A 21,056-nucleotide genomic window follows, 5' to 3' on the forward strand; every position below is an offset into this window, starting at 1 on the left:
AGCCAACCTTCCACGGCCCTAGCAAGACTCATTTTAACCCAGGTTTAGAGGAGCTTTGAGAGGCACCAGTTTAATGTCAAGTTCTTGGCCACAAGTACCCACAGAGTGCCATATATGGGTCTCTACCCCCTTCATAGCCTCTGGTGACCTCTGACCTCTTTGGTTGGGCCCCACTCATCTGGGGTAGAGGTTAGCAATGGAGCTGGGCAGCCACTTTAAGACCTTTGAGGACTTCAGAGAGTGCTTCAATGTCTACAAGAGGAAGAACAAATGCACCTTCGGTCTGAGGGACTGCAAATCCGTCCGCTTCCATAACATCAACCATGGCACCTCCATCCGTGAGGACATCACGTAAGAGTGCCTATCCTGCCTCCCCTGGGCCCGGGTGCAGAGGGTGGGGATGCCAGGGAAGGGAAGCAGCCTCAGCATCCCTTTGCCACTGACCATGGCACTTGCCCAGAACCCACCACCTACTGGGTTCCACAGAACTGAGGGTTGGAAAGGGGAACTTTGGACTTCGTTTAGGTCATACTGTCTGTTGAGCTGTAGAGCTTGGATGTGAGGCTCCCACAGCCCTCTGGTTGTAGAACCAGTGTTCTCTCCCTACACCACGTTGCTCATTGATGTGCTGACCACAGCACTCTTCCTGTTCTATAACCTGCCATAGCTCCCATGGTCTACACAATGAAATCCATAACCTTATTCCAATATACTTTTTACTATCTTAAATTCATTCTACTCCCTTTCAGGTATCCTAGTCTAGACAGAGGTAGCATGATGTGGACCAAATGCTAGATTTGTAATCTGCAGGACCTAAGCTCCTCTCCTACTTCAGATGCCCTCAGTTAGGCAGCCTGGACCAGGCAGTTACCCTTCCTGAACTTCCCGTTCTCCATCTGTAAAATTAGGAGGAGCCTGTCATCTATCTCAGAGTTTTGAGAAGAATGAATTTAAAGGGCTTCATAAATCTAATGTAGATCTATGTGAATTATTTTTATGGCCAAAGGAGATCACTTCCTGTTCAGGAATCATCCAGGTGGTGCTGTGAAATCAGGAAGCTCTGAGGTCAGTTACGTCCTCAGATTCTAGCCCTTCTTCCTTGGGCAATCAATTACATAGTACCTGCTTTGTGGGGATTGTGAGGCTACAATTTAGAGCACTGCCTGACACAGAACAGGTATTATATCAGTACTAGCTGTGCCAGCTCCCAGTTCATGCTCTCTTGCTGGCCATTTTCCTGTGCTTAGAGTATACTCTTCCTATGTCTTTTACTGTTGAAATTAGACTTATCCAAGATCCACTTAATGTTCCACTCATCATGAAAAACTTCCTTCATTCTTACATAATATACTTCTACAGCTGGGATTTGACTATAAATTAGTAATAGTCAGATTGACTTGAAATTGAACGGATTACTATCCTAATTCAATTCCCTTATAATGAAATCGACCAAACATTTGCTCTCCATTTTAAAGATGAGAAAACTGAAGCTTCACAAAAGGAAAAAAATTGCCTCAAACCTAAGTCTGTTTTTTTTTTAAATTAATTTTATAATTTTTTTTTGACAGTACATATGCATGGGTAATTTTTTTTTTTTTTTTACAACCTTATCCCTTGTATTCATTTTTCCAAATTGTCCCCTCCCTCCCTCTACTCCCTCCCCTAGATGACAGGCAATCCCATACATTTTACATGTGTTACAGTATATCCTAGATACAATATATGTGTGTAAATCCAATTTTCTTGTTGCACGGTAAGAATTGGATTCCAAAGGTATAAGTAACCTGGGTAGAAAGACAATTTTACACTCATTTCCCAGTGTTCCGTCTCTGGGTGTAGCTGTTTCTGTCCATCATTGATCAACTGGCACTGAATTAAATCTTCTTTATGTTGAAGATATCCACTTCAATCAGAATATATCTTCATACAGTATCGTTGAAATGTATAGTGATCGCCTGTCAAACCTAAGTCTTTAACTCAACTGAGACTTGAACTGAGGCTTCTTGACTTCATATCTCATTCACTTAGCATAATTAAGTACTACATCTCCCTTATATATGTTTTTGGAATCCTTAGTTTATAACCATATTAAAGCAAAAGTTCTTACTTTTCTTCTCTGTAAAATGAGGTTCTTGGGCTTCAGCTGGACCAGGAAATTTCTTGAGATCCTGTATAGGTCTGAAATCTACGATCCAATGAATTCTTAACTAGGGTACTCTGCACTGTGCTTCAGCATGCTGTGAAAGAAATGATCTATTCTCTGCTCTCTAGACTTATAGTTTGTCCCAAGGATCAAATGAATTACATAGTCAAGTTGTTTTCTCATCTGTAAGACTGAGATCTTAATATTTCTACCCATTTCATCAGGCTGTTGTGCAGAAATTACCTTCTAAAGTAGCATGGAAATATGACTCATAGTTTTACATCTACAGGAGCATGTTACTGTTTATATATCATTTCTTCATACATAGTTTCATTCAATCCCTGCAGCAGCATCATGATATGTAGGGTAGAGATTATTACTCCCTTTTTATGTAGGCAAGAAACTAAGATGGAGAAAAGCCTGGTAACTTGCCCAAATGAATGATAGACCAGAAAAAAAATCTGCATCTTCTGTGTTCCAGTTCAGTGTTCTTTAAGCCATGCTAGTAGCATGTTAAGGAAAGTGGTCAGGAAGTAGTATACAAGGGGAATCAGCAAAAGGAAAAACTATTGATTAATGCAAGGCATTAAACCATATTAACTAGTTGTGGCAAGGATACTGTCTAATGGAGAATTTATAGTCCAAGATTTCCTATCTTTTCTTCTTTTTTTTTCCCCTGAGGCAATTGGGGTTAAGTGACTTGCCTGGGGTCACACAGCTAGGAAGTGTTAAGTGTCTGAGATCAGTTTTGAATTCAGGTCCTTCTGACTTCAGGGCTAGTGCTTTATCCATTGTACCAACTAGCTGCCCCACGTTCCTACCTTTTCTAAGAAGGTAAATGGCTTTTTTTTTTTTTTTTTTTTTTTTAATGTCATGTATTTTTTGCTATCTTTGTCATCCATTGATAGAAAAGAAACTCCTTAGCACTTTAAAAATATTTGGATTTAATTCTTCACAAGTCTCCATACATTTGAAAGCTAGAAATATATATATATATATATATACACAAAGTAATCTTATTCCTGAAGGTGGTGTTTTCTTACTGGTCACATTCATTTAATTGAGCTTGCTATTGAGACTATTGCTGCTACTGTTTTGCCAGTTTATGAGACTGGTAAACTTGGTTGGAGTGATGAAAATTCCACTTATACAAACTTATGTTGACTTCAAAAACATCAGATAATTCACAGTTTGATTAGGCATGTCTGTCTACTTGGAAAGAATATATAGCTAGAAGTTGCTTGGGTTAATTTTAGGTTAATTTTAAAGAAGTTTTTTTTTCCTCCTTTTTGGCCAAAAATGAAGATTAGTTACATAAATCTGTGAACAGAAAGCAAAGAGTTTGCCCTGCTTATTTTGGTGGAACTAAAAATCTAACAATGCTTTTATGTGTTTGGGTTCACAGATCTTGCAACCAATCACTCTGATCCCCCACAAGTTAGGAAGCTCTTTTAATCAGCTGTGCACCTCAGTTTAAAAAAAAAAATTTCCCTACCTGATAGTATTTTATTTTTTCTAATCACATGTAAAAATAGTTTTCAACATTCACCTTCATGAGATTTTGAGTTATTTTTCTCCCTCCTCAAGCCCCTCCTTAAGATCAAACACAATCTTCCTGCTCATCATTTGTTATAGCACAATAGGATTCTATTACTTCGTATACCATAATTTGTTCAGCCATTACCCATTGAATGGGCATCTATTCAATTTCCAAATGTTGGCACCACAGAAAGAGCTACTATAAATATTTTTGTATATATGAGTCCTTTTCCCTTTTTTATTTCTTTGGGGTACAGACCTAGTAGTGGCAATGCTGGATCAAAGAGTAGGCATAAATTTGTAGCACTTTGGGCAGTTGCAAATTGTTCTCCATTATTAATCATTAATAATGATTGGATCAGTTTACAACTTTACCAACAATATATAAGTGTTCCAGTCTTCCCATATCCCATCCAACATTTATCATTTTCTTTTCCTGTTATCTTAGCCAATCTGATAGATGTGAGAGGGTACTTCAGAGTTTTAATTTTCATTTTTCTGATTAATTGTAATTAGAGCATTTTTTTCATATCACTATAGTTTGAGAACTGCCTGATAATATCTTTTGACTATTTATCAATTAGGGAATGAATTCTGTTATAAATCTATCTCAGTTCTCTGTATGTTTTAGAAATGCCGTTAACAAAAACACTGGCTAAAAGAAGATTCCCAGCATTCTGCTTTCTTTCTAATCTTAGCTGTGTTGGTTTTATTTGTGCAAAACCTTTTTAATTTAATGTTATCAAAATTGTCCATTTTGCATTTCTCTTGTATTGTCATATATATATAGATCTGACAGGTAAACTATTCCTTGCTCTCCTAATTTCCTTGTAATAACACCTTTTATGTCTAAATCCCAGCTTCTTAAACTTTGATTCAGGGCCCCATCTCAGTCTTGTAACTAAATGTGGGAGATGTCACAAAATTATTATTATCAGTAAATGTTTGATTTGTATACCTGTTTTATATATTTATATACCTGGGGTCATGTAAAAAGCCCTGGTCTAAATGATGTGCCCATTTTGACCCTTAGTATATGGTATGAGATGATGACAGTGCCTACTTTCTGGCATATTATTTTCCAGTTCTCCTAGCAGTTCTTGTCAAATAATAACTTCTCATCCCAGAAGCTGGAGTCTTTGGATTTATCAAACTACATTGTCTTATACTGGTACTGCTACTTGTGTACCTAATCTATTCTACTGAACCACCACTCTATTTCTTAGCCAGTATCAAATAGTTTTGATAATTTTTTTTCCCCTCGGTTACAGTAAAAACATTTTGGGGAGTTATACATATATTTCTTTTTTAACATATATCTTTATGAATCATGATGGGAGATAAAAATCATGAGGAAAAAAACAAGAAAAAAAAAAGGAAACATAGCAGCATGTGCTGATTTACATTCAATCTCCATAGTTCTATCTCTGGATGCAGATGATGTTTTTCATCCAGTTTATTGGATTTATCTTGGATCACTGAACCATTCAAAAGAAGGAAGACTATTACTGTTGATCATCACATAATCTTGTTGGCCATTGTTTTCCTGGTTCTGCTTACTTCACTCAATATCAGTTCACACAGTTCTTTTCAGGATTTTCTGAAGTCAGCCTTCTCATTTCTTATAAAATAAAAATATTAATATCCCATAACTTATTTATCCCTCAACTATTGGGTATACAATTTCCAATTCCTTGACACCACAAAAAGCTGCTACATACATTTTTTGTGTATATGGATCCTTTTTCCTTTTTTTATGATCTTTTAGAGATACAGACCCAGAATTGAGACTTCTGGGTCAAAGGTTTTATAGCAGAGTTTTATAGCTCTTTGGACATAGTTCCAAACTTCTCTGCAGAATGATTGGATCATTTCATAATTCCAACTATGTATGTTAAATGATGTAGTAATTGATTTAGTGTTCCAGTTTTTTTAGATATTCCAGTTTTCCCACATCCTCTTCAAATTTATCATTATCTTTTCCTCTCATCTGTTAGATGTGAGGTGGTTCCTTAGAGTTGTTTTAATATGTTAAAATATATCTACAGTTATTTTTAATGGAATTTCTCTTTCCATCTCTTGCTGTTAGGTTTTGTTAGTAATATGTAGAGATGCTTGTGATTTATATGAGTTTTTTAATGTCCTGCAACTTTACTAAAGATGTTAATTATTCCAAGTAATTTTTTAGTTGATTCTCTAAATATATTAAAACGTCATCTACAAAGAGTGATAGTTTTGTTTCCTCATTGCCTATTCTGATTACTTCAATTCCTTTTTCTTCTCTTATTGCTAAAATTAACATTTTCAGTATTACATTGAATAATAATGGTGATAATGAGTGTCCTTTCTTCACCTCTGATCTTATTAGGAAGGCTTCTAGCTTATCCCCATTAAATATAATGCTTAGATATTGCTACCATTTTAAGTTCCATTTATTCCTATTATCTTTAGCATTTTTAAGCTTTTTATTTTCAAAATATATGCATAGATAGTTTTTAGATTGTAATTAGTCTAAATCATTATCTTTTCATGTCATTTTAGCCAATCTAAGAGGTGTGTAGTGATACCTCAGTATTACCTTAATTTGCATTTCTCTGATCAATAGTGATTTAGAGCATTTTTCATATGACTAGAAATGATTTTAATTTCTTCATCTGAAATGTCTGTTCATGTCCTTTGACCATTTATCAACTAGAGAATGGCTTGTATTATAAATTTGAGTCATTTACTTATATATTTTAGAAATGAGTCTTTTATCAGAACCCTTGGATGTAAAATGTTTTCCCCAGTTTTCTGCTTCACTTTTAAATCTTGTCTGCATTTGATGGCTTTGATTATATAAAACCTTTTTAACTTAATATAATCAAAATGACCATTTTGCATTTCATAATGTACTCTAGTTTTCTTTGGCCACAAATTTCTTCCTTCTCCATGATCTTTAATACTTTTAATAGGAATAGGTGCTGTATCAGATTGGCTAAGATGACAGGAGTAGGTAATGATCAGTTTTGGAGGGGAAAACTGGGATATTAATGCATTGTTGGTAAAGTTGTGAAATGATCCAACCTGTCTGGAGAGCAGTTTGGAACTATGTCCAAAGAGTTATAATAAAACTCTGCATCCATTAGTCTCTGCCTGGTCTAGATCCCAAAGATATCTTAAAAGAGGAAAAACATGTGCAAAAATGTTTGTAGCTGCCCTTTGTATAGTGACAAAGAACTGGAAATTTAAATGGATCCCATCAATTAGGGAATGGCTGAATAAGTTAAGGTATATTAATATAATGGGATATTATTATTCTGTAAGAAATGATAAGCAGGCTGATTTCAGAAAAGCTTGTAGAAACATGAAATGATACTAAGTGAAGTGAGCAGAAACGAGAACATGGTACATAGTAACAAGATTATATAATGACCAACTGTGATAGAAAGTGCCATTCTCATCCAGAGAAAACTGTAAACTGAATGTGGATCAAAGCATAGTATTTTTACTTTTTTATAATTGCAGTTATTGTTTCTTTCTCATTGCTTTTGAGCAATTTTTTCTTGCACAATATATAGAATATGGAAATATGTTTAGAAGAATTATACTTACATAGGATTTAACTTACATTTTAACTTTATGTGTTTAACTTATATAGAATTGCTTGCTGTCTTGGTGGGGGGAAAAAAAAAAATTTGGAACATAAAGGTTTTTTTCAAAGGTAAATGTTGAAAACTATATTTGCCTGTATTTGGAAAAATAAAATAAAAATTTAAAAAGGAATGGATGCTGTATTTTGTCAAAGTTTTTTCTGTATCTACTGAGATAATCATATGATTTCTGTTAGTTTTTATTGATGTGGTCAATTATGCTGATAATTTTCCTACTATTGAACCAGTTCTGCATTGTTGAGGGGGTTTTTTAGTTTATTTTTAATAGTATTTTATTTTTCCAAATACATGCAAAAATACTTTTAAACATTCACCTTTGCAAAACCTTTTGTTCCAACCTTTTTTCCCCTCTCTGCTCCCTTTCCCTCTCCTGAAGATAGCAAGCAATCAGATATGGGTTAAATATGTATAATTTTTCTAAACATGTTTCCATGTTCATCATGCTGAGCAAGAAAATCAGATCAAAAGTTTAAAAAAAAACAACCCACAAGCAAACAAACAACAACAAAAGATGAAAATACTATGCTTTGATACACATTCAATCTCAATAATTCTCTCTCTAGATACAAATGGTACTTTCCATCTCAATATTGAAATTACTTGAATCACCTCAAAATTTTTTTTTTTTCCCCTTCTGAGGCTGGGGTTAAGTGACTTGCCCAGGGTCACACAGCTAAGAAGTGTTAAGTGTCTGAGAACAGATTTGAACTCAGGTCCTCCTGAATTCAGGGCTGGTGCTCTATCCACTGCGTCACCTAGCTGCCCCGAATCACTTCAATATTGAAAAGAACCAAGTCTATCACAGTTGATCACCACATAATCTTGTTACTGTGTATAATGCTCTCTTGGTTGTCCTTGCTTTAATTAGCATCAGTTCATGTAAGTCTTTCCAGGCTTTTCTGAAATCAGCCTGCTCATCATTTCTTATAGAACAATAATATTCCATTATTTTCATATACCATAACTTATTCAGCCATTTCCCAACTGATGAAACTCTGTATTCTTAATATAAATTTGACCTGGTCATAAATCATAGTAATCTCTTAGCTAATATTTTATTTTAAAATTTTTTGCATTGATATTCATTAGGGATATTGGTCTGTAATTTTCTTTCTCTGTTTTAACTCTTCCTGTTTTGGGCATCAGTATTGCATTTGTATTATAAGAATAACATAACAGGACTCTGCCTGTTTTTTCAAAAAGTTTGTATAGTATTGGAATTAATTGTTCTTTAAATTTTTGGTAGAATTGATTAGTAATTCCATCTGACCCTGGAGATTTTTTCTTAATAATTTCATTGATGGCCAGTTCAATTTCATTTTTTCAAATGGGGTTGTTTAAATATTTTGTTCTTTTCTTCAGTTAATCACGACAGTTTGCATTTTTGTAAATATTCATCCATTTTGCTTAGATTGTCAGGTTGTCAGTTGAGCAAAATAGTTCCTAATTATTGTTTTAATTTCCTTTTCATTGGGGTTGAATTCACTCTCTTCTCTTTCTATATTATTAATTTGTGTTTTTTAAATTTAATTAACCAAAGATTTATCAATTTTATTTTTTCTTAAAACAAGCTTAGTTTTATATATTAGCTCAAGAGTTTTCCTACTTTCAATTTTATTAATCTTTCCTTTGATTTACAGAATTTCTAATTTGATATTGAGGATTTTTTTCTAGCCTTTTTAATTGCATGCCCACTTCATTAATTTCTTTTTCTATTTCATTCAGCATTTAGAGAGATAAAATTTTTCCTAAAAACTGCTTTGGCTGCATCCCATAAATCATATCCTCAGTTTTGTAGATGAGGAACCTGAGGCTCAAAGAAATAGATTGATATGTCCAAGGTTATAAAGCTAGTAAGTTGAAGAGCAAGACTTGAACTTAGCTTTCCTGAGTCCAGTATTCTTTGCATTGTATCTTAAAACATTGTCTATAACCTTAAGGAAACTCATGACAATAATATTAATATAGAGATGTTGAAAGGAAATAACATTAATTAGTAGTGTTTTACCAATAGATCCAGTGAGGGATAAAAGAGTAGAAAATTAGTTATGAGGACTTTATTGTAAAACCATGAGATAAAAAGGTTGTTATTAAAACTAGTATTTAGGATTGCAGGAAATACTTCTATTACTATCACCACCACCACTTTCTCCTCCTTTTCCCCAATGTAGTAATGGAGTTAGAATTCAAGAGCAGTGCCTGACCATATAGTGTTTTCCAATATATCACCCTATGCATTAGAAATGGAAAAGGGACAAATCTGGGCAGGGGGTGAGGGAGGGAGTTATGAGAAGAATATTTAAAATGTGATGATGGGGAGGATTGTGGGAATATTGCAGAATAAGTCAGAAAATTTCAAGCTCCTCAGATTTCTCCCATAAACAGAATAAATTTGTGCCTAGACTGATGAAAAACAAAGAAGACTTGGGACAGAACAGGTGTCCAACCTGAGAAGACCAGAAGAAAGACCTCAGGACGGGGATTACCCAGTGTGAAGTGCAAACATCTCCAGGTTAGCTCCATAGAAACAGCAAGTGGAAAACTCTGCAGCTAGCTGGGTTCTACTTGATCCTCAGCTAAAATCACAAGAACTTTTACCTCCCAGGGTGGGGAATAAGGGTCTGAGTCTGGGAAGATGGAGGGAACTTCTGCAGAGATGTGGCCCTAGGTAGGCAGGAACCAGCACACCCGGTGAATGCAGAAGCAGGGGCAGAGATGCTCATGGCTGTGGGCTTTTGCAGGAGGGTGGAGCTTTTGCTTTGGGGCTCTAGGTCAGAGGGAAGTATTGAAGTGAAGCTAGGATTGGAGGTACTTACACTAGTAGTTCTTGTTAAAAAAAAGAAAAAGAAAAAAGTGAACAAGCAAAGAAGAAAGAACCCAACCATAGGGAATGGGAAAGAAAAGAATTCATCTTCAAAGGAGAATAGTTAAGTTTTTTTTTTTTTTTTTTTAATAGCCTCTTCTATCCCAAAGAGTAAGGTTAAATGGCTACCTTTCCGAAAAGAATTTATAGAAGAACTCAAAAAAGACTTTAAAAATCAAGTGACAGAGATTGAGGAAAAACTTAAAATCAAACAAACAAACAAACCAAAAAAAAAAAAAAAAATCCAAGAAAAGCAAGATTATGGAAAAAACTAGAAAAAGAGATAGATTTTTCCCCCTCCCCCCCAGGCTGGGGTTAAGTGACTTGCCCACAGCTAGGAAGTGTTAAGTGTTTGAGACCAGATTTGAACTCGGTCCTCCTGAATTCAAGGCTGGTGCTCTATCCACTGTACCACCTAGCTGCCCAAGAGATAGAATCTTAAAGAGGAAAAGAATTCTTTGAAAATTAATACTGCGCAAGGGGAAGCCAGTGAAGTAGAAGAGACCAAGAATTATTTAAAGAATGAAAAAATAGTACAGAATGTGAAACATAAGAAAAACAACAGATCTGGAGAACAGATCAAGAAAAGAAAATATAAGAATAATTAGATTACCTTGAAAGCTGTAATCAAAAAAAGAACCTTGACACAATGCAAGAAATCATCAAAGAAAATTGCCCTGGAGCGATAAAACACAAGGGGAAAGTGGAAATAGAAAAAAAATTCTGCTAATCACTCAAAGAGATCTTTTATGGAAAACACATAGGAACATTGTTGCCAAATTTCAAAACCCCAAGATCAAAAGGAAAATTTTGCAAGAAACAAAAAATTCAAATATGCTGAAGCTACAATTAGAATTGTACCGAATTTATTAACAGCCACAATAAAAGACTGCATGTGCCAGAAATAATATATATTGACAATCGAAAGAACTTGGCCTGTGGCCTAAACTATCATGTTCAGCAAATTATACATAACATTGAATGAAAAAAAATGGATATTCAATGAACTTTAGATTTTAGAACTTTGACTCAACTAAACTCAAACTTAATACAAAATTTAACACCTAAGAGCCAATATCAAAGACTAATTTAGAGGAACTCAACATGGTTTAAATTTGACATGAGTAATTGGGTTACTCAAAAGAAAGATTGGGACAGAGTTGGTATAATGATTCTAAAAGACAAAACTGTCTAGGAAAAGGTAAAAATTATAATTGTGTTATACAAATGAGGTGCAGAGGAAAAACGGAAATGAAGGCATTATGGGAGAGGGGAAGGAGGGCTCATAATTCTGAAAACCTACTTACACTGGGAATGGACTAAATAAGGAACACTACATATATATATATATATATATATATATATATATATATATATATATATATATACTACAAAAGGTATAGCACCTTCCAAAATCTATAAAGAAATAAGGGAAGAAGGAATAGATAAAATGGGGTATAGAAAAATATGTAAATTTATGCCAGTGGGACAAGGTGTATAGATAAATGGGCAAGGAAGAAAAAGGGAAGAAAGGGGAGCATTGGACAAGGGGTACAGGAGAATGTTTAGATTAACTGGAGTGGGATAAACTATGTAGCTTAATGGGAATCAGAATGGGAAGGAAAGGGTGGGGAGAGATTAAGTAGTTGCAAGGCAAGTTAAGGAGCAGAATTAAAGTAGAAGAGTTAGCAGTTATAAGAAGTTATACACTAACATTACAACAAAGATTAAGAATAGAATTTATTAGAAAAAATAGGGCTAGTAATGATTGATCTTAGACAAAGTCATACTTAAAGATTCAATCAAGAGATCTACATACTATGTCAGCTGTATTAATATTGCTTTAGATGCATATATCCATGCTTAACTGTAGCCTGCTTGGGGAGGGGAGAGGGGATGAAAAGGGTGGTGGTGGGGGGAGTAAAAGATTCATAGTATAGAACAAAAGAATAAGTACACGAAAATATGGACACTCATGAATGTAATTTCTCCTATTATTACATATGCTTTCTTGAAGTGGAAATTTATTAAATATTTGGAATCTTCCCTGATATTCTGCTGGGCACGTGGCAATGTTTTGTTTATTTTCTATTATTTTTCTATTCTGTTTTTTCTTATTTTGTATTTAGTTAAAAAAAAAATGTGATGACAGGTTAGCTGAAAAGGAGATGAAAGAAAAAGGAACTGAATGCTGTAGAATATTAGAACTGGATGGAATCATCATACATAAGGTGCTAGAGTTAGAAGGGATTTTAATGATCATCTATCCCAACTCCATCATTTTAAGAAGAAAAGAACTGAGACCCAAAGAGAGAAAGAGACTTAGTACTTCTCATACCTTTAAAAAAAAAATAAAAAAAAATTACTATCTTGTCTAACAAGGTCACATGATTTGGTAGTAAATAATTCCAAGGCTTTTAATTGGGGAGAACGGTGGTATCCTTCACAAACAGGGATCTTGGAAAGAGCCTTTGAGCTTATTTGATCAGTAATTTTGAGCATTTCTTCCTGGCTTTATCAATAGTCTCATCAACTATGTAGATGTCCATATATGGTATTTATAAGAGATGCAGTCATCTTTCAACTCTTGCTCTCTCCACCCTAGTGATGCCAACTTAGGCACATCCTGTTTTTCTTTGTTTTGTTTACAGCTAGTCTCAAAACCTGCCTTGCTGAGTGTCTGCAACTGGGAGGGTAAAATACTTCAGCCTTCATTGTAAGTAGTTGAGAGTATGTGTGGTAATAACATTCTCAAAAAGGGGGTGTGTGGCCAGCTCCACCCACCAATTAGTCTTTGATTCATAAGAATTGCAGGGGACCTCTGTTCTTGTTTAACCTGTACCCAAACAGGAATTCTCCTTACCTCATCCCTGACAAGTGATCATCTGACCTCCACCTGAAAGCTTCAAGTGAGGAAAGAATTAGCAACTTGCTAAGGCATCCCATCCTACTATTTAACAATTCAAATGGTTAGGAAAGTTTTCCTTACAGTAAACTGAAGTAGATCTATGACCCTGTTGATGTGGATATTCATAACTTTTTAATCTCTCAGGAATTCACCATTGAGGTCTAACATGGTAGGGACCTTTCCTACTTTCTCTTGACAACAAAAGGATACCAGTGGACAATGATTATTCTTTGCCATTGCTATGTGACAAGTCTACTTTTTAAATATTATGTTGTTTTTACAATGTTCTTAATCTTCTCCTTTTAATTCCATGTCCATGATGTATTTCTGCATTTCTTTTGCCTTCTGGGTGATCCTCATTTTCATTCTTCAGAAATGGTGGAGTTCACTAACTGAAACCCATACAACAGTACTCTTAATAATATTGAGATTTTAAAAATAGGCCTTTGTCCCAGGGGTCATTCCAAGTACTGTACAGTTTGTCAAAAATAATCTAGTCTACTCTTTTTCAGTTCTGGGCTCAACTTAAGATCCTTTTGTGATAGAAAAGATAGTACTTAGAAAGATAGAGGATGATAGCTGTAGAGCTGTCTAGAATGTTAAGAGGCCTTTCTTCAAGCCCAACCCCTTCATTTGAAATGTGAATAAACTGAGGGAACAAGATATTAAGTGCCTTACCCAGGGCACAAACGTGGTAAATATCTTAGGATTTGCCTGGATCTTTTTGACTCCAAGTTAAATGATTCTGTGTGTCATAGTGCTTCTCTATGTGTATGTACATATGTGTCTGCATGTATGTATTCATAAATACACTGAGGAATGAGCTATATCCATCTAACTAAATTGTTGAACTCTACCTCTTTGCAATTGATCCTTATTGTTTCTCATTCCAATCCGGTGCTTTTCCCCTGGCTATCCTCCATTCTTGGAATGTCCTTCCTTGTTTCCACTTCCTGACTTCCCTGGCTTCTTTCAAACTTAACTCAAATCCCACCTTCTGCAAGATACCGTATCTCCCTCCAGGTTAGTATCTTCTCTCTGAGATTATATCAAATTTACCCTGAATCTTTTGTGTACATAATTTGTATGTTATCTACCTGATTAGATCTTGAGCTCTTTGAGAGCAGAGTATAGGTTGAGATTTGTTTGTTTGGAGGAGGAGGGGTTGTCTTTCTAAAGGAATGTATACAAGAAATACATTTTAGTTCCTAAAGCCTGAATTCAGATATATAATTGCACTTTGTTTAGTACACAGTAGTCATCAATGCCTATGAAAATTGCTTCTTGAGACCTTTGAAAAATAGAATGTTAATTCAGCAAGCATTTACTATGAATGCCTGTAAGTATACCTTTGTTAGGTATTACAGAAAATGGGGCAGCTAGGTGGCGAGGTGGATAGAGCACCAGCCTTGAATTCAGGAGGACCCAAGTTCAAATCTGTCTCAGACACTTAACACTTCCTAGTTGTGTGTGACCCTGGACAAGTCACTTAACCCTAGCCTCAAAAAAAAAAAAAAAAAAAAAAAAAAAAGGTATTACAGAAAATACAAAGATGATTAAGACATTATCTGTATCCTCCTGATGTTTAGTCTAAGGTTATAGTATAGCTTAGTCTAGAGAGTGCTATGTAAACTTAAAAGGAAAAATATTTTTTGCTGGAGTTATCAAGAAAAGTTTCCTTGGAGAGTAAGCATTGGAACCAGAACTTGAAAGAAGAGTAATAGTTCAACAGACTTGGGAAGATGGTGCGTTAGTCATAGAAAACAGTAAAAGCAAAGGCACAAAGGTGGGAAAGTCCTAGATATTGTGAAAGGTAACAAGTACAGTCAGTCCTCAATATTCAAGGGCTTAACTTTTTCAACTTCAAACACTTAAAAAATTTTATTCATAACTTCATTTTCACTTTAGTATTAGCAACCCTAAACATTCCAGGCCATATATGGTAAAGGAAAATGAGAGGCAAAATGGATGAAAGTTTGTGGAGCAGCTGGTATTTTACTAGGTACTTCACTGATCTTTTTTGCCCTTCTGTTCTAAAGATAGCTCTTCACATTCATTATATATTTTCATTGTTTACCATTAAAACTCAAGTTTTGGGTTTTAATTATGCCTTCAAAGAGTAGTGCATGTTCTTTGGGCACTAAGTTAAAATGTGCAAAGTCACTGATATCACTTAGGAAGGGAAAAAAGGTGTTAGATAAACTTCTTGTCAGAATGTCTGCAGTTACCATTAGCCCTGAGTTTGGTGTTTGTTGTGATACCAGAGCCACTTGCCAGTGGCTGCTGGAGGTTTAACTCAGATCTGTAGAATGGATCTGTTCGTGTGAGAAGATGATGATTCACAGCTGTGGAGGCTCTCAAAGAATTGACCTGCCCCTTCACTTAGACATGATCCTTAACAGGTGTTAATGAATCAATAATTCATTATCTCCACAAAATGGAGAAAATGTTTATGGTATTATGGATTTCATGTGTTATATAAAGTGAATATTGTCAGAAGTCATTAGGTGTTTTTTGTTGTTGATGTTTTTTAAAGAATTGTATGCAGAAAGTATTTTCAGTGATTTGTAGTAAGAGATTACAGTTTTAGGTGGTCACCACAATTTTAACCTCCTGTTTCCCAAAGATTAAATTAATCAACATTCAAGTTTTTGACTTTCATACCATTTTCTAGCAAAACTTGCAAAAGTTGAGCATTGGCTATATTGCAGGTTAGCTAAAATGTAACAAAAGTGAAGTCATAGAGTAAGAGAAGGTGGAAAATGTAGCGGTTACCATATAGTAGAAGATCTTGAATACCATACTAAGGAGTTTGGACTTAGTCCTCTCTATAAAGAAAAACACATGAAAAGTTAAAGAATAAAACAGCAATTCAAGATATCAAAAGATAGTATATGATTAAATTATAAAAAGTATCCTTAATTCACAAAAAAGAAGAGTCTCCTTATAGCAAGGGTTTACTAAGGTTTACCAGGAGCCTGGTATTTGAAATAATTAGATAAGATCTGGATGTGTGGAAGAGGGAGTTTCTGTGATGACAATTGGGAGTCCTGTAATCTTTCTTATACAATAGTTTTCTATATTTAGAGAGGAAAGATGGTGACTCCAGAGGGAACTAAAGAGTGAGAAAATGGGCAGATAATTAATAGCATTGATCATAATACTTTACTTGTGCATTTTCCTTGATGCTATGATCCTCTGCTTTAGGCCTTGTGACCAAATCTTAAGTAGCCACAGATCAACAGAAATTAAATGAAGGATCCCATAGAAAATGAAAGATTGAGAATTGCTATATTCTATACTATATCAAGAGAATTAGAGATAGGTCCACACTGGGCTGAGTGGATTTTTTGTGGGAGATCATGAAAAAGAGGCATATATAACATTAGAAGGCTTGGATGGGATGGGCTCTGTACATCAAAAGGAAGAACTGAAATTTACAGCTAAAGAAGCTTAAGATCTAAATAGTAAAGTGACTTATCCACAGTGGCAGAGCTAATATGTGAAATATCAGAGCTGAGACTCAAAACTGGTTTAACATCTTTGAAAGGGATATGAGAGAAATGAATCAAATTCAGAGTTCTTGGCCTGGTTTTAGAATTCAGAACTAGAGCCAATGGATGGGAGACATAAGGAAAAAGATTTTAGCTTCATAGAAAAGAAAACCTTCCTTTCTATTTGAGCTGTCCCAAAGTAAAATCATCTGTCCCAGAAAGAATTAAGTTCCTTGTTCTAGAGGTCTATGAGCTATATAGCTCTCTGGCAGTGATGATGTTAAAGAAAATTGAGTCTTGGGGTAGGAAAATAACCTGGATGACCTATGAAGTCCTTCCTGCACTAAGTTTCTAGAATTATTTCTATCATAGCACATTAGATCATGCTAATAAGAACTAATAGACTTTACCTCTCTGTACCTCAGTGGTTTGTTTGGGTTTGTTTGTTTGGTTTTTGTTTTGGTTTTGGTGGGGTGCAGAATGGGGAAGCTTAGACTAACTTATCTCTAAGATTTCTTCTAGTTCCTAGCCTTCTGTATCATAACTTCATTAGCACTATTTGTTTATACTTTCTTTCAATGGCATTGACACTGCTTTAGCTGTGCCATCTCTCTTTATTTTCATATTGCTTGATATTGATATTCTTCAGTTCTTTGACTGCCCTCCTAGGATTTCCTAGGATGTTGCCTCCTTGGTCTTTAGATGTAAGGAAATCTAATCTGGCATTGTAGAATTCTTACTGTTTCTCTCTTCTTTCTTCCTCAGATATATGCAGGTGAAATTTGTTTGTACCCGGGCCCAATCATACAGAAAGCAGTCTCTAGAGCCCAACATGTGCCCAGCATACTTAGTCCTGCAATATGATGAGGAATTGGATAGACTATTTATCAGTGAACTGAACACGCAGCACATCCATGTTGAAACCAAAACTGCTACTGTCCCACAAGCTGGATCTTCTCCTGGACAAAGAACCTTAGAACTATGTAAGAAGTCCCAGGCAGATCCCTCTGCCAAATTTCAGTCAAAACTGTGGTGGGTAGACTCTGAGCAGGGGAAAAACACTTCTGAGGATGCTGGGATGGGCAAGAAATCCTTAGCTGAGTCTTCCTCTTTCTCCCATGAAGGCCCTGTTCTTCCTGAACTGAAGCAAGAAGGCATCACCTCTTTAGACTTGGCTCATGTGGCAGAAGTCATGAAGAATTTCCTCAAAGCAGACATGGGATCCATGGCCTCTCTCAGTGTGGGCAGCAACCAAGACCTTGACCGATTCAGTTTCCAGAGCAGCAAGATGCAGGACCTTTTTGTTCGCTTCCCAGAAAACCTCCTGCTGCACAGGGTAGAAAATGGTCATGGTCATGTGCTTTATGCCTTCCTGGTGGAAAGCAAGGAGCGGGAGGGACGGGTGGTACATTTTGCAGTGCTCAGGGAAGAGACAGCTTCCTCTGTAGCCAAGATGCTGAGTGTCTTCACTGAGTTCAATTCTGACTGGTCCAAAGTCAGGGTCATTTTTGTGGAACCATCCTTCCAGCACTGGGACGTGGTGCAGGATATGTTCCCATTAGCTCGTGTGCTGCTCTCCATTTACCACACAACCCGACTCCTAGAGAAGAAGCTGCAAAGGAGCCGGGCCAGTCAATCCTTTAAGCACCTGATGAAGGAGGCTTTGCGGGAAGCAGTTTTTGTTGCCTCAAGCCCTGGCCTACAGAAACTGTCTAAAATGGCAGAAACCCTTTTAGACAAGGATCTCTATAGCTACCTGCAAGTCCACTGGTTCTCTTGTGAGCTGCTTTGGTATATGCATGCCAGGAAGGGTCTTCATGCTTGTAGTACTTACATGGATAGCCTTGACCTAGTTACAAGTAAAGTATCTAGTCTCTTCAGGGAACAGCAGTCCCTAGTGGACTGCATTTTGCGTTTTGTGGATTATGTTGACTTTTTCAACACCAAACGACCGAAGAACTTGTCCCAATCTCTCCCTAGTGGGGAGAGGGCTAAGCCAAAGGGTTATGTTCCCTTGAGACCTAAGGGAACCAAAGATAGTTATGTATCTAACCTATCCAAGACCTCCAAGCTCCCTAATGAAGCTGCTCCCCTGCATCCTCAACAGCAGTCACTGCAAAAGCCACAGGCCTTTGGAGATAACATGCTAGAGGCCTTGCACAAGAATGGCTCTGATCTTGCCTACCAGCTCTGCCATAATGAGTGGGAAATTGTGCAGAATTCTACCCAGCTGGTAGAAGTGGCTAGCTGTGCAACAGAGGTCCAGTTACTAGAGGATTCCCACCAGGTTAGCAAAGATGGGTGCACTTGCAGTTGCTCCTTTCAGCAGCGCTATCACTTACCATGCCGCCACATCCTTGCGATGCTCCATACCAACAAGGAGGCTGTGAGGGAGGCCATGGTGTGTAGACGGTGGCAGAAGCGTTACCAGCACCTCCTTGGACCCAATGGGGAGCTTCAGGATCCTGTCAAAGACTTGAACATCAACCAGGCTTGGGAAGAGGGTAGAGAAGATGTGATCCAGAGCCTCAGCAGCGAGCTGGCCAATCTGCTAATGCAGAGTGAAGGGACAGAGCTGGAAGAACGCTGTTCCACTTTGGGGAAGATTGTAGACATATGGGCTGAGCCTTGTGAGCTGACAGAGATTGATCAGCAATTGGGAGACTATAATGATGTAGGGCATCTCCCTTTCCTCTGGGTAAAACAGGAGGAAGCTGAGAGGCTCCCTCTTTCTGGGACCACAATACTCCTAGACTGAGGCACCTAATAATGCCAAAGACCTCTTTAGAAAGGAGAACAGGAGTGGGACTAGCATACACCAAAGCCCCTCCTTTCTTCTTTTGTCTTGTTTCATCTCTATCTATCTCATGCCAGGCAAGGCAATTGATGAATTGGGAGATGAGACCCCACTTTTGTCCTTAGTTGGTCAGTACCACTGGTGTGTCTGTGCCCTTATACATGTGACTAGAAGTTGGGCTGGCCCTCAGGATTCGGAAAGGGCCTAAATGCCCTATTTCTTTTCTTGTCATCTTTCTTGTTCCCAAGGTTGAATGTGTTCAATGTTGTGTTCCTGTTGAGGGATTTCTTACACAGGTCTGTAACTACCCACTCTGAGGCTGAAACTCCTATCTCCTATCTGTCTCCACACAGATCTACTTTGGGACCTAGCAAGGGAGCTGTTCAGAAAAGGAGAAAAGGTAGTTTCTGGATGTTGCTGCTATACAGAGATTCTGTCACTATACCTGTCCTTTTTTGCAACATTAATAAAAGTTTTTTTTTTTTTTAATAACCCGTTTATTTGCTTTATAAATAGAAACAAGGAGGAGCCTTAGTGCTAATTAATTAGGATATCATTAGATCTTATGCAGAAAGAATTTTAGAAGTCCAATCCAATCTCATTTGAAGAATCACTAGTAGGAAAGGCCTGGTTTCTTAACTTTTAACACTTAATGTCGAGGGACTATGGGAAAATTATTTAACTTCTCTAAGTCTCAGGTTCCTTAACTATTAGACTAATAATTCCCCCCCCCTCTCCTGAGGCTGGGGTTAAGTGACTTGCCCAGGGTCACACAGCTAGGAAGTGTTACATTAGACTAATAATTCTTAAGGAGTTAGTAGGATTGACTAATGCTGCACTTGTATCCAGAAAGATCTGAAGCCTCCGACAATAGTTCTCTGAGCATGGACTCTAACCATAAATGATTCGTATTTAGAAGAATAGGTTTAGTAGGGCAGAAAGAGCTATGATGGTGGCTATTGTGATGTTACCATTGGTAATAAGTTCTTGCAGAATGAGTCATTTAGGCTTCACTTCTTAGGTAACTGAGAACTTAAGCTTCTAATAACTATTTAATATTCTGATGAGAGTCATACCAAGAAATCACAGCTTTTTGCCAGACCACACAGACTTGTTGGGAGAAGTTCTTGAAAATCTTCATGTGCTATAGAAATGTGAATAATTCACATGACACAGATCTGGGGAGGGAAAGTGGCTCAAAATTACTAATTCCTATCAGAAGACATGTAGATCTGATGGATCAGGCCATTTTTGGAGATCTTAATCACTTAGGAGCCATTGATTTATAAGACAGGATATGTGTGTAGTGGTCTCTTTGAAGTTTCTAATTCTCAGTCTTTAAATGGTGTAGAACAGCCTTTCACTCAGAGTTCAACAAAATCCTCATAGTTCGGATCACTACTTTATTATTTAGCTATTATCTCAGAATTATGAGATCCTGGCAACCTGGGAATCCGTGAGGTCTAGAACTTATTTCATGCTTTGTCATAAATGACTCTAAAGGTAGGTATCTACATAACACCATCAGTCTAACTAGTTCAGCTCCTGTTCCTTTTGTACTTATGCAGAGTTAATACCTATTTAAGCAAATATACTCTTTTCCCATCTTTCCCTACAATTTATCCTTGTCCTGTCCCTCTATAGCATCTTCTGCTTTCA

The 21,056-nt window shown here is 36.6% G+C and overlaps 2 protein-coding genes across 6 annotated transcripts in view; both read left to right on the top strand.

The window, feature by feature from the left end:
* The first annotated feature begins 50 nt into the window (after positions 1 to 50).
* Positions 51 to 19,883, top strand: ZSWIM3 (zinc finger SWIM-type containing 3). 5 transcript variants are annotated; one of them, XM_074293541.1, is made up of 4 exons: positions 219 to 351; positions 9,738 to 9,847; positions 12,850 to 12,914; positions 17,366 to 19,883. In XM_074293541.1, exon 4 carries the CDS (start codon positions 17,370 to 17,372, stop codon positions 19,356 to 19,358), a length of 1,989 nt encoding a protein of 662 aa, XP_074149642.1. In that variant the 5' UTR covers positions 219 to 351; positions 9,738 to 9,847; positions 12,850 to 12,914; positions 17,366 to 17,369; the 3' UTR covers positions 19,359 to 19,883. The 5 variants fall into 5 exon arrangements, with proteins under 5 accessions (XP_074149641.1, XP_074149640.1, XP_074149642.1 ...); XM_074293540.1 differs by lacking the exons at positions 9,738 to 9,847; positions 12,850 to 12,914 and having other exon boundaries at positions 51 to 351; positions 17,366 to 17,583; positions 17,725 to 19,883; XM_074293542.1 differs by lacking the exon at positions 9,738 to 9,847.
* Positions 278 to 21,056, top strand: part of ZSWIM1 (zinc finger SWIM-type containing 1) — a 32,359-nt gene continuing 11,580 nt past the window's right edge. The window contains exon 1 of the mRNA XM_074293553.1: positions 278 to 351. The gene's annotated coding sequence lies outside the window, so the exon portion shown is untranslated. The remainder of the gene's footprint in view (positions 352 to 21,056) is intronic.

This window comes from Sminthopsis crassicaudata, chromosome 2 (assembly GCF_048593235.1).
Source record: "Sminthopsis crassicaudata isolate SCR6 chromosome 2, ASM4859323v1, whole genome shotgun sequence".
In the NCBI taxonomy this organism is placed as follows: domain Eukaryota; kingdom Metazoa; phylum Chordata; class Mammalia; order Dasyuromorphia; family Dasyuridae; genus Sminthopsis; species Sminthopsis crassicaudata.